This window comes from Gastrolobium bilobum, unplaced genomic scaffold, assembly GCF_033153095.1.
Source record: "Gastrolobium bilobum isolate Gb01-03AN ecotype WA unplaced genomic scaffold, APGP_CSIRO_Gbil_v1 utg6197, whole genome shotgun sequence".
Classification (NCBI taxonomy): Eukaryota; Viridiplantae; Streptophyta; class Magnoliopsida; order Fabales; family Fabaceae; genus Gastrolobium; species Gastrolobium bilobum.
The window spans coordinates 99,658-114,015 of record NW_026896133.1 but is presented as its reverse complement, the minus strand read 5'-3'; the positions used below and the strand labels follow the sequence as shown (position 1 = coordinate 114,015).

General features: G+C 33.3%; 1 protein-coding gene and 1 pseudogene across 5 annotated transcripts; one reads left to right on the top strand and one right to left on the bottom strand.

Moving 5' to 3' along the window:
• Positions 1-538: 538 nt before the first annotated feature.
• Positions 539-5,394, top strand: LOC133297945 (SEC14 cytosolic factor-like). 5 transcript variants are annotated; one of them, XM_061497177.1, is made up of 12 exons: positions 539-622; positions 815-899; positions 1,014-1,042; positions 1,607-1,690; positions 1,821-1,874; positions 2,903-2,977; positions 3,165-3,218; positions 3,510-3,569; positions 3,647-3,742; positions 3,942-4,043; positions 4,167-4,247; positions 4,790-5,393. In XM_061497177.1, exons 2-12 carry the CDS (start codon positions 845-847, stop codon positions 5,108-5,110), a joined length of 1,011 nt encoding a protein of 336 aa, XP_061353161.1. In that variant the 5' UTR covers positions 539-622; positions 815-844; the 3' UTR covers positions 5,111-5,393. The 5 variants fall into 5 exon arrangements, with proteins under 5 accessions (XP_061353161.1, XP_061353162.1, XP_061353164.1 ...); XM_061497178.1 differs by having other exon boundaries at positions 572-590; XM_061497176.1 differs by lacking the exon at positions 539-622 and adding an exon at positions 656-678.
• A 1,246-nt stretch (positions 5,395-6,640) lies between these two features.
• Positions 6,641-10,461, bottom strand: LOC133297949 (altered inheritance of mitochondria protein 32-like; annotated as a pseudogene).
• Between the last annotated feature and the right edge of the window lie 3,897 nt (positions 10,462-14,358).

The following is a 14,358-nucleotide window of genomic DNA, read 5'->3' as shown; positions in this document are numbered from 1 at the left end:
ATTTTATATCATTTTAAATAAAATAATATTGATTTGGTATATATTTAATAACTTTTTATATTTTCTCTTCTTTATAAAATTAGAAAAAGAGAAAAAATATATAAAAATTATTAATTACGTACCAAAATAATTTTATTTTGTTATCAAAAAAAATAATAATAATTTTATTTCGTTTAAAATAATATAAAATTATATTCTTTAAAAAACATTCCTCCATTCAAAATTTCATTATTATTATCTTTTGCAAATATTTCAATTGATTCGTCATTTCGCGAGTAATTTCATTCCGGACAAGTCCTAAAATTAAGATTTTTTTTTTTTTTGTTCTTCTACCGGCATTTGAACCTGGACAACAAGGAAATTGTTCTACAACAATTGTTCTAAAATTAAGATATTAAACTTCTATCTACGAACAAAAAAGTAAGACTTTAAATTCCGCGTCACTATCATCATTTGTTAAATTTCGTTATCTTTAGTTGTATTGTTTTTAACAGTTTTCCCACTCAGTTAGTTCCTACATAGGAAGCTACAACAAAAGGCCAAAAACACCTCCATCACCGTGCTTTGGTGCTTTTACAGTGCCATATGAGGTGAACAAAACAAAGCTAGAATCTTTAAAAGGGTTGGCACCCTCTCATTCTTCCTAACCCCATCTTTTCTGTCTAATAGCTGCTATTGGTGAATATCAGTTTTATATTTTTGTGGGTAGTAGCTTATTGGTGTAGTTTAACTTTAAAGGATTAAGGTTTCAAAACCCAGTTGCATATTTTCCCTTGAAATCTCTTAGCTAGTTAGCTTCTAAATTTTTTTGCAGTTTAGAATTGTCAGAAAGCTAAACAAGAAGATGGGTATTGGGAATCAGGAGGCAATCAATCAGTTGCAGTCCCTAATGGAAAATGGTGTGTTCATCAAATGTTTGAAACTCAGCTTGCATTATTCTGTTCTTCTATGATCTATGCTGATCACTGACAAAGTTTCCCTTTTTTCTTTTCTTTCTCTGTCTCTTGTTGCAGTGGATGAGCAACAGAAGAACACATTCAAGGTTTGGCTTTTAATATTCTTTGTTTTGCTTGCTTGATCTTGGGTGTTGAGAAATATATAAGGAAGAAGAATCAATAGAAGTTATAATTGATGATCTACTACTACTACCTGATTTGGTTAAAAGCAATTTTTTTTTAATTTTTTTTTCAAGCTCAGATTAGAAAAAGTCAAATAATTTATCCCAAAAATTATTTTTTGCTGCCTAATTGACCTGGATCACTGGTACCTTGCAGCTGCTAAGAAATTTTCTGTGGCTAGGTGATTGTAAAGGGTGTCTGAAGGATTAATATTGAAATTCCTTGGAATGCAATCGGTCTTTTCATGATTTAAAACAGTCTTCAAGAAGATCATACTGAATTTAGTGATTCGGCACCAATATAAGGGTCTTTTAATGTTTTCTCCTCTAAATATTTATTAAATCTCTACATTTTTTGTGCTATTAGCCTATCATGGTTGTTTGATTTTGGTTTAATTAGTTAAGAGTAAATAGTTTTTGATTGTTTCTCATTATCTGCAATCATGAGTATTTTCTTTTTTGCCTGAAAGCTTTCTCTTTATATATCAGAATATGCACCAGGGTTATCCTGCTGAAACATTAGTACGGTTTCTCAAAGCAAGGGACTGGAATGTTGCCAAAGCCCATAAAATGGTTAGTTTGATCTATTATGTTTAGTAAAATCTTTTAGTTGGAATTTGAGCCAAATTGATTGCTCTTTGCATTATTCTCGAGTCTTGATCTTTGGATGTGTATACTTTATTGACAAATTAAACTGTTACAGCTTGTTGATTGTTTACAATGGAGAGTGGAAAATGAGATAGACAAAGTTTTATCGGTGAGTTCCTTTGTTATGCAAAATGCAATTATTTTCTGAATTTTACTGTTTTTATGGTTATCCTTTTATGAAACTTGTTTGCTGAATTCTGTCATTCTGCCATCTCATGTTTCTGAAAAATCTTGCATATAAGATTTATGGAAGTCACAATGTCTCACAAAAACCTCATCTACTATTTATGTTGGGTTTGGTCATTTAAAGCTAGTCGTAATATAAATAATGGGAGCGTTACAATATTTAGATGACCAATATAGATGAAGAGCTCAATTTAATAATTTTCTTTTTTGAAGAGAAATGGTTGAAGATATCTGATAATTCCGGCACATACGTAAGAATGTGTGTTATTTATTTATTTTCAAGATACATGTCAACTATGTGCATCAATTTATGCTTGCGGTAAAGAAAAAGGCCAAACCTTCAGAGTTGTCACACAATCCCTTCCTCCAAAATTAGGTCTCTTTGTATATGTGTGAATAGTCTAATATTGACAGTACTAGAGTAGAGCCTTTAGCTTGTTCTAAGAGACAATTTGTATAGTCAAGTGTATATATAGCCTTCAATTTTGGTACCAAACGTTTTACAATTGTATTAGCACCATGCCTTTAAGTGCAATTATGTTGTTGATTGTTGATTTTGGAACAGCAAATCTTAGATTTCATTGAAGGAGTTATTATACATCTAAATATATTTTGATTCCTTTCTGTCATGGATGAATACCTTGAACTGGGGACTGTTACTTCATCTGTTATTTAAACGAATCAACTTTGAATCTCATCAATAAAATTATTTTATTATTTCACAATGCTTATTCTTTTGGACAAAGTGATGCATGTTAGTTCCAAAACTATAGAAACCTAATATTCATACTCTTATTGGTCACTGGTTACTGGAATGATTTGACATTCTTTCTTATTCTTATTCATATCTATTCATCACACTTTTGTCATAAACTAGATGTTTATTATAATTTTTAATAAGATCATGATTGTGCTGCATTTTTTTTAATTTTCTCTTTTTTATAATAACAGAAGCCAATCCCTGCGGATTTGTACAGAGAAGTGCGAGATTCTCAACTCATAGGAATGTCTGGTTACTCAAAGGAGGTAATTCTTTTGATCTCAGAGATAAACTTTTTATATTCATCCTCGCTCACATTTCTTCCCTTCCCTACTTTACATGGATGATGTTATTATAATAAGAGATAAGAAATGACATCTTTATAGATCATCTGAAATGCTTCTATCGATAAATGATTTCTAATTTCATTCATTTTTGGCTGAATCATGCCAGGGTCTACCAGTCATTGGTATTGGTGTTGGGCTCAGTACACTTGACAAAGCATCTGTGAGTATTTCATATCATCTCTTTTCATCCTACCTTTACAATATGATACATAAACTGCACCCCAATTCATTGAAGATTGCTTACTGGACTGAAAATCCTTTTTTTTTTTACTAGGGACTTTACAATTTCTTAGAAACTTTAGCGCATTACAAAGTTTCTGCATTATACATTTATAATTGTATGCCTCTACATGAATTGATGCCTGCTTGTCTGTCTATATGCCCCAATGTAGCATGTAAACTCCTGTGGATTATCTATTTGATATTAAATTGCCAATTTTCTTGTGTTCAGGACAAATACTATATACAGTCACACATCCAAATGAATGAATATAGAGATCGCGTGATGTTGGTGAGTACCTTATATTGTTTAATTATTCTTATAAATTCTCTGATGCCCTGCTTGCTTATTTGAAAATTTTGTTTTAGCCAACAGCTACAAAGAAGCATGGACGATACATTGGCACCTGTGTGAAAGTATTGGATATGACTGGTTTAAAATTTTCAGCACTGAACCAATTGAGGGTAGGCCAGTAATTTAGGAAAAATGTTTTTCTTTTTTTCCTTCTTTTTCTTCATAGTTTAATCATATGAAAGTCCCTTGTCTTGGACTTCATTGTCATCAATGTTAATTGTCATTGCAATTAAGATTTCTCAGTTCTCACCCCTTCCATATGCTTGATTCTCTTATAGTTGACAATTTCTGTTTGACCACCTTCTGCAGATTTTGACTGCTATATCTACAATAGATGACTTAAACTACCCGGAAAAGACAGACACATACTATATTGTTAATGTACCATATGTATTTTCAGCATGTTGGAAGGTTTGTGCATGTCTTAATGTTTGAAGAGTTTGGACTGCTTCATTTCCCTTCCTTAACTTCATAAACATTATTCTAAATCCATATATTAACAGCTTAAAGCTTTTTATTTCAAATCATTTGAAGGTTGTAAAGCCTCTTTTGCAAGAAAGAACAAGGCGGAGAGTTCAGGTGCTGAAAGGATGCGGGAAGGAGGAATTACTGAAGGTGAACATTAACATTATCTTCAAGTATCTACTTGAGTTCTCTTAGTACTATCGTCTATACCATATGTATATGTGTTTGCCTCTTGATTCTCTTGACTAATTAAAGTAATATTGATGAAATAGTTATATTTTGCTTCAGTTCTAGTTCTATCTTAATCCTTACACATTTAGTGTTGTTACCCTTGTGGTATTAACGGCATCATTATGCTTGTGGATTTTGTTTGCTAGTTTCCCATTCAATGCTGTGAAATTCCCATTCTAATGAAGATGCAATTATTTAATTTTATCCTGTCATTTTTAGTCATAAGAACAAGATTTTGTGAATTTCTAAGTCCTAAGTAAAATTTGATTTCTTGTCATTAAGAATCTTCTCTCTCTATCTATCTATATATATATATATATATATATCATGGTACTAATTAAATTTGATATTTAGACTTGGAAATGAGCATTAACAAATCAAATTTATTCTATTCTTCTTAGACTGGTTGCAATTACAAGAAGTTTGACATACTTAACAGTTCTTTAAAAACTTGTGCACAGGTAATGGACTACGCATCCCTCCCACACTTTTGCAGAAAAGAAGATTCCAGGTCATCGCGACATCATGCAGCTGTAAATACTGAAAATAGTTTCTCCTTCAATCATGTCTTCCATCAACAACTCTATAACTACATCAAGCAGCAAGCTACCATTATGGAGTCAAAATCACCAATCAGACAAGGGTCCTTCTATGTAGACATACCAGAGCCAGACCCAGATGATGCTAAATTAGCCAAGACCATAGAAACCGAGTTCCACAAATTGGAAATTCAGAATGGTTTTACCAACTCACCAAATGGTGTTGCAGCTAATGGGCATTGAAAACTAGTTACAATGTTTTCTGGCCTCCTTCAGACTTACTGAGCCACTTTTTTTTACTGATTAATTGTCATCCCTTTTGGATAAGGAGGGTTATACTAGTTCTTTCTTACTGTTATACTCAGTTATTAGATGTAATATTGGAATGATTGCATCAACTCATGCAATTTCATTCTGACAGAAATTTTAATATAATATCTATAACCACCTTGGGATGATGAGCATATGATATTTTGTTCAATGTAGAAAATATGGCTTCATGTTACAATTGTAAATGTCTCGGTACATTGTTACTTGTCATCATTATTTGACCACTATAGTTTCACTTAAATGTAGAGAATTTTGGGGCTATGGTTTCATGTTTACCAGAAAAAATAAACCGCAATGCTTTTCTCATGTTACATGAGATAACATTATCTTGTGTAGAGACATAATTAGGTGGATCTCAACTTAAAAAAAGAAAAAAGAAAAAGAAATGTTGACTCAGATTTTGATGGGTGTGTAACATGATATAAGCTTTCTCATGTAACATGAGAAATTATTTTTCCAAAAATAAATGAATGCATGGAACTAGCTTCAAAAATCTTGTGAAGGTTTACAAGAAGAGTTGAGAGAAGATAACTATCATTGATAGGATTCAGTACGACAAAGCAGAATTGGCCTAAAAAGATTCATCATCAATTGACTCACTTTTAATATAAATTTTCTCTTAAATTTCTTTTAAGGTTGTTTTCCTTTTCATACCTATGATCAGTTCATGACTCTATTACATTACTGGCAAAGCCGTTTTATACTTAAGTTGTGTGCCTATGTTGGCCTACTAGTACTACTACTACCCTTTCGGTTAATGAATGTTTGCTTCATTTTCTTTTCTTCATTTAAAGTTCAATGTTAATTTTAATAAGAGTCATAATCAAAGTAAGTACCGATAGTTTAAAATGGTAGTCATATTGATATCCAATATATATTGTATTCGACATATTTTAATACTTTTAGATTACTTCTGATTTATTTCTTTTAATTATTTTTTTGAACTATTATACCAATACTAGCGATAAATCACAATAATAGTAATACTTTATTATACAATGATTAAAGATAATTTAAAAAATATTAATGTCTTTATTCTAGTTTAAGATTTGTGCTTTTAGATAAATATTATATTAATTTTATATGTTTATCTTAATCATAGCAAGTCTTATAATTTTCAAAAAGTATTATATTCACTTTTTTGTAGTGTCATATTTATGTCTCATCTATATATGTTTTTCCATAAGTTATAACTCAAAAATATGGTAAAATACTTATTTTTGAGAAACAAGTTGGAGACGCAATATCAAAATTTATTTAGAGTTGAACAATGATTGACTATACCAATTATATCAAAATCTATTAACTCAATGAATGGATTTGCATATGTTTTCTTTTAATTTAATACTTATATTTTTTAATTGGCTAATCCAACATGTGGCAAAGTAAGAAATATGTATAATTTGCAATGTATCGAACACCAAAGCCTTATGCTTTACATCAAATTAATAAATGTTACAAATCAATTCCACCTAAATAAACTATTAGTATCTAATTTGAGTATATGTACAGATGAAGCTAACTGGTAAACTCTAAGTGTCTCAGCCAATATTTTATGCTCCAGAAGCAGTCAAGCACACACATCCGAATTAATGATTGAGCTCCTACTCATTCCCAGCATATCTGGGAATATCTAGTAAGTATTGATCTAAAAGAAAGTGAATCAACCGTAAGGGTTTATTCCAGCTTAATCAGTGGTTTTGAGTTTCAGTTCGAATCCCTAGGACCGCAACTGTGTTAAAACTTGATAGAGAGAGCTTTGCTGCCCATGTGGTTCTACCCGGCTCAAATTGAACTAATCAAGTAATCGATGAACCGATGAATAATGTAAAAATATATATCTATTGATCTAAAGAAAGAACTGCACTAATGAAGATATAGCATAGCCTAAACTATCTAAGCCACTGCTAAATAACACTACCAAGTACCTATCAATTTAATTGTTGATTCATCTCATCTCAGCTGTTTATAGCAGCTATAGGCTATGGCAACTGACACAGCAGCACAAACAACAGCAAGAGCAGCATAAGTATCTTCTTGTTCCCAGCTTTCAAGCCATGTTGCCATGGAACCAAACTTGTCTGATGCTCCTTTGCCACTATTGATCCGAGATATCACATTCTCATTGCTCTTAATATCAGATAAGAGTTCTCTCATTTCCTCTAACAAATGGTTGTTCTGACTGCAACAAGAGTCTTCATTTTCTCGGCAACATCTCTCTCCATTTCCTTGGCAGCACCTCTCAAAGTTGTCTTGAGATCTCAACACTGCAGTTCTTATTCCATGATCCTTCATCTGCATCAGTGCTTCTGTGCTTCCTTCTAAGTTTCTTACGCAGTTCGTCCTTTGTTCTCAGTTTTTCTTCTGTTCATCTTCTGATAAAACCATTTGACCCCTGATCGCAAAAATTAAAACATGTTGCAACAAAATAAATATCAGTTATTTTCTAGGGACTGTCATAAATTTTTTTCATAACCTAGCAGCTAGCTACATACTATTATATTTTACTTCATGTATTAGATTTAAGCATGCCAAAATTAGACTTGAGCAGAGAAGGAATGTTCACATGAAATATCAATTCATGACTAGTAAGTTGATAATGATGTTATAGGAGAACTTAGTTTTCCTGAACATTCTATGGAGGAGAGAGAAAGATTGCCTGAGGAGTTATTCATCATATATACATCCTTAAGGTCTTAAATTTATAGAGCTAAATCTTTGGCTGGGAGAATGAGTTTTATGCTTTTAATCTTGTAACTTGAAAGTTTAAATAGTCAAAAACCGAAATGGAAGGTGTTAGTTAAAGTTGTATAAAGCAAAATTCACATGACCAACAGAAAAAGGTAGAACATATGCCTTGCTGGTTGACCACAATTTCAATTTGAAAATATGGAAACCAAAGTTCACATGAGGAGGCTATATTTCAAATAGCAGAATAAATAATGAAAGCAAAATATTAAACCATTGACAAAAAGGGAATTCATGTTCTAGGTGTGTAAGAATCTCAAAAAACTGATTCCTTAGAACTCAGAAGCCTTTGAAATTTGCCAGTTCACTCATTTTAACCTTCCATTTCTTTCTAACCCCACTCACCTACCCTCTGCTCCAAAAAGCCAGGAAACTAAAAGAAAAACAACTTTTAAAATTAAAAACTGAAAAAAAAATTATAGAAAAATTTCACCTCCATAGTGAGTCAACAATCTTCCCTTTTATGATGTGCTGGTGCAGCAACATAGGTACATGATCTGGAGTAACATATCCATACCTACAAAGCTCAATATTGAATATAAAAACAATGTTATAAAGGTGTTTCTGGTTTTTAAAGAAGAAAAGGAAAGTTCTGTCACCAAAAGATATGTTAATAACCAGGGGAATCTCCTTCTTACAAGTGGCCAGTGACTTCTCCATTAAAGCTTGATCCAAATATAATGACATTTCCTGCATACTTATGCCCCCCAATGTGCGAGCACGGGCTAACAAACACTTTACCTTGAAGACCACGCAACTCTATCTCTTCCCTGAATCTACTGACCAAGAGAGGTCCATAAACCCCACACCTACGATCACGCGATCCATGTGAACACACAAAAACATATGAAGCTTTTAAGGATTCAGGGTTTCCAGGAAGCCATTCTCCATCCTTGACAAGAACTTCTTCAACAAATGTCTCAACATCAAAATGCGTTAATCTCCTGCAATTTCACTAAAATTGCTGTTGGTATGAATTAGGGGGAAACATCAGAGAAACTTTTATAGGGGAATCAAAAGTTGCAAAACAGAACTTGAACTAAGTACTAACCTGTATCTGATCATATCTGGAAAGATTAATATATCCCCATTTGATGTTTCAGTCCCATCATGCCCCTCACATATCGTTAAGCAGGTCTAGCAAAGTGATAAATCCAAGACAATTAGCCACAGTTCATATTCATCTTCAGTATATATGTTTTCATTAACAATTAAAATAATGTCACATTGTTTTTGTTCTGTTTCCTGTTTTTATAAGTTTGGGAAGGAAATAGTGAAAATCACATTTCCTTGTTTTCGCCATTTCCTTCACACAATGTTGAAAATAGGAATTGAAAACAGAATGAATATAAACTGGCATTTTTGTAATTATTAATGAAAAAACATATCAGCTAAAAAGGAAAGAATAATCAAACCAAACACCCTTTAAAGTAGTAACATGATTTAGTTAAAATAAGCTTAAAACAAAATTGGCTATAAACCAAAACACATTATAGTACCAAGCAGTTATATTTTGGTTTGGAGCAAGATTCCAACCCATTCCAATACCAGGGTTAGTTCATCATCACTACAACTTAAACCAAATAAACCTTACTTCCCACCATACATCATCCTCAAATAGACCCCAAGTCACAGCCAGAACCTATGTAATGAATAAAAATCACTGAAACCAGACAAAATTTTTACTGCATTAGTAGGCCATCCTCAATAACAAAATTCACATATCATGTAATTTGCATAAAATTAGGTAACTCAACTCCCTTAAAAAAAAAAAAAGTACAAAGAAATAAAATAAAATGAAAAAAGCACCTTAAATGAAATCAGCTCTACCTTATACCCTAAGAAAAAAAGAACCAACCATAAAACAATAAACCCATCTCAAGAACATCAATTCAAAAAAAAAAAAAAGAAAGAAAGAAAGAAAAAAGATCCCAACTTACTTAGCTGGGACATTTGGTTGCAAAGTTCTCAGTAAAGGGTTCAATGCCCACCCAAAAAAACGCACCAAATTCATGACACACTAGTGTAGTACTAGTGCATTACCTCCTTCTTCATATCAACCTTTCTGGCAACGATAGCGGCGCAGAGCAACCTCGGAAAGCGATCAGACTCCGCGGCTTCGATACGCGATGGCCACACCCTGGGGTTCTTATAGCATAGGAACACGTGGCGACGGTAGAACTCGCCGGTGCCGGAAAGATTTCGAAGCTTTTATATATTCATGTTTGGTAGAAAGGAAAGTTTTGGATTACTGGGAAACTGATACTGGTAATTTTATATATTCATGTTTGGTATAGGAAATTTGGAAAATTTTCTGGACAAATTAGGTACCCAGGGAAAAAAATTTGTGAAGAAAAATTCTATTCAAGAATGCCCACCAGGAAGGTGGTATTCCTGAATTCCTGTTCGATGGCAAAGTTTCCCAAATTGTTTGGGACAATAATACCCCTTCCTCTTCGTTTCAAATTTTCCAAATTGCCTGTTGCTTTCTTTGTCTCTTCATCCTTGCTTCTCATAATCTCTTCTCTGTTGCTCTTTTAGATGGAACCAATAGTGATACCTGACATGGTGATTTGGAGGACACCCAAGTAAAAAAAAAATCGAAATTTCAGATGTACTTCATCCTAAAATCTTACATCCACATACTTTCCTCCTCAAAGCTTCGACAATAAACTAAATTTACAGTATCCAGATCTGCAGCGTATGTAATTGGACAACGACAATAATCCATACACCAAACTTTCAAAAAAAAATTTTAGGAAAGATCTGAGGTAGAAGCATCCATAATAATCAAGATAGCGTCAGCATCAAGAATTGAGGGTATTTTTGTAAAATTATCCTACATTCCCGTTAATATTTCATCGTCAACCAAATATATACTTAGTAAACATCAGTCAATATTCCTGCTAATCTTTTGGCTTACCAGACAGTTTTTTGATCACATTTCCAGAAAATTCACTTTCCTAACATATTCCTAGTAATCGTAATTCTTAGGCGTAAAAAAATTTCTCCTCTAGCAAACGTCTTTAACCCCAAGAATGAAGAGAGAATGCTAAAAAGTTTGTGAAAAATGAAAAAATGTTGATTCAATGGTGATTAGATAGGTAGTGAGTTGGTAGTAGAAAATTTTGGTAATAAGAATATCCCTCCTCTTGAAATAAACTATAATTTAATTTAAAATAAATCTTATATAATTTAATTTAATTATAATATCAGAAAGGATTAAATAAATCGTATATATTTTGTTACAGGAAAAAATGACTCTTATTTCACATAACATAGCTTCCTTCGTGTTATAGACATAATATGTGGGGTCGATTTTAAAAAAAATAAAAAATGAAAAATGTAACACCCCGTATATACCCGGTTTGTTAACATTACATCGTATTAAGCTGCGCTTAATAAAAATTGCGGAATATTCTTTTTCTTTTCAATTATGACGTTATTAAACTTAGCCAAGTTGATTACTTAATCAATTTCATAAAATATCGTCTGTATGTAAATTGCAATAAGACATCTACTGAAATACCTCAATATATAAATAAAGTGTGTATTTAAATCACGACATTACATCTTGTAATCCGGACAATATCCTGATACATTATTACAACTCCCAAAAGACTCAAGACATAAACAATACTATGTGTCATGGACAATCTCCATGCTCACCAAATCAACGGCGTAAACAAGAAGATGATATACAATCATAAACTGAAGCTAAAAGCATAAAGCAGCATGCATAACCAGCATCCAACAAGTCAGCATAATATAACCACAATATCTAACTAAGCTCTGGCCTCCTGCCGCCTGAGGTCTCAACATTACCTGAACCTGAAATAAGCGCCCCAAACGTGAGGTGAGATCTCTAACAGAAATCTCAGTAAGATAAGGGGTCCTCAAGGATCTTCCACCTCAATCTCACTTACATGTGCAATATAAGTTCAAAAGCAATTTAACAATATAATTTTCAAAATAGTGCAATGCAGCAGATAATCATGTCATGTGGGTTATAACTATTCTACTGATCAGAAAAATGCAGGAATACATCTATTACCCACACAGTACCAGCCCATGCTGTACCCACCCCCAAAGGGCCACCCCATGGTTTCCCTTTAAGACAAACACCACATAAATATCATACAGCAATTGCACTTAACAGCTCCATAACATTTCAATGAAACAGTACATGAAGACAACATCATGCATATAACCATACCCCCATGGGACATGGTGGAACCAACAATGGCTAAACCGAGGACACGAAAGCTTACCTCTAAGCTAGCTATCCAAAGCCACAAACTCAAAGTCCAACACACAGCAGATCACAATCTGATTTAGGACCAGCAAGTATATCAACATTCAAAGCTCAAAAGTGTAAACATAAAGACTATGTTTCCATATTACGAATTATGTCCTAAGGCTTCTCACAAGCCATAAGCCCTTAATCACATGATTCTGACTTAGTTCAATTAAAACAGAAGTTCAACTTCATCAATCTAGGGTCCACAACCCCCAATAGCCTACTGTACACATAACACAGCTACTGTTCTACGAAATTCCAGAATATCCGGATATTCCACGGGGACATATCCGGATATGCAATATCCGGATATCTCACTGACCATATCCAGATATATAATATTCGGATATCCAGATTCTCATATCCGGATATCCAATATCCGGATATTTCACGGGCAGATATCCGGATATTTCACGACAGAATACAGAAACTGCATTTCGTGAAGATATCCTTCCAAGGTTGGGTTTTTACCGATTAAAGACACTTAAACATGCATTTCTAGGTGTGTTTGACCAACCCCAACGTTAAGTTATCATCTTTAAGCCTTTACATGCATCAAGGTTCCATTTTTAAGCAAAAGAACTCAAGTTCAAGGTTCAACCACTTACCCTTAGCACCAAAACAGAAAGGGTGATGCTCTTGGAGCTCTCAAACAGTCTCCAAGGCTCTGACTTCACAGAGAAACGAAAATGGCATACAAAGGTTGGTTCTTTTCTTCACAAGGTACCTTCTTGGAGCATCAAACACCAAGAATGTGACACCACAGCACCAAGCCAGAAACTCAGCACTACAAACCTCAAAATGCAGAAGCAAGAACTCAGAAACAAGGTTCTCTCACCCTCACAAGGTGGCTCACACTAAGATATGTTGATCAAGAGAAGAAACCATGATCAAAAGAGGTGTCTTTGGTGAGAAAATGGAGAAGAAATGGAGTGACAAGGTGGCTGGTCTCACAACTCAGAAAAACTCACGCTGGAGGCTCATCAAAATGACCTAGGATCATGTGCCAAGACTATTTATAGCCACTCACGTTTTAATCACACAATATTAACTTTAATTGCTACGATTAACATTTTAATCCCAAACTCAGGATTCTTAACCTACTCAATTTTACAAGAATTGAAATATTTTTATTATATTTTTCTGAGCACCTTTCCTGTACGCGCTTTTCATAGCCAGTATCAGTTTCTGGCAGCAGTTCTCATTATTTGGACTTGAAACTCGTTTTAGTCCTATATATTATTCTAGTAATTATCATGCACTTATAATAATTTTTCGGGATACTTTTTCGGTACGCATTTATACCGACTAGCAGAACCGGTATCTGCACTTTTCTTCCGAAAAGCGACTTTCAGCATTCTTAATCACTTACCATAATTATTAGAGTCTCATAATAATTATTAGGGTCAATTATGGAATCATTTCCTATTTTCTCATATTAATTAATTAAATTCCTTAATTAACGGTGATGGTTCTTACAAAAAAACTCAAGGCACATTTTTAATGACTGTGTATGAGATATGATTTTTCTCATGTAATGTAAAAGAAAATACTTTCTTTGGTTATACGGAAAAAATATTTCTCATGTTACAAAAAAAATATTTTCTTATTGTGATCCTTCGATTGCATGTAAATTTTTTTCCTTTTTTTTTAATAAGTGTGAGGCTCACTACTAGTTGAATCACAATATGATAAAACAATTTTCATGCAATATAAGAAAATCAAAGTCCTTATTTTATATAGGCTTGGCAAAAATGAGCCAACCTATCGGGATGGCTCGTAACCCGGCTAAAATGAGCCGGGTTAGGTTAGGGAAAATGAGTTAGTAACTCGAGTCAGCCCGACTCGTTTCGGCTCGAAAAAAATCGAGCCAACTCACGGGTCAAACGAGTTGGCTCGCAGGTTATGATTTTTTTTAATATAAAGTACAAAAATTAATGAAGGTATAGTGGAAAGCTAAAACCTAAAATTCCAATTCTAAATACCCAAACAAAAATACCTTGCAGCTGCCAATAAGTCTAAAATCGTGCATTAAAGACCTTTTCTATAGTATGTGTGACAGTGTGAATGTGGTGCCAACTGCCAATAAGTCCAAGTCCAAATGCAAAATTTT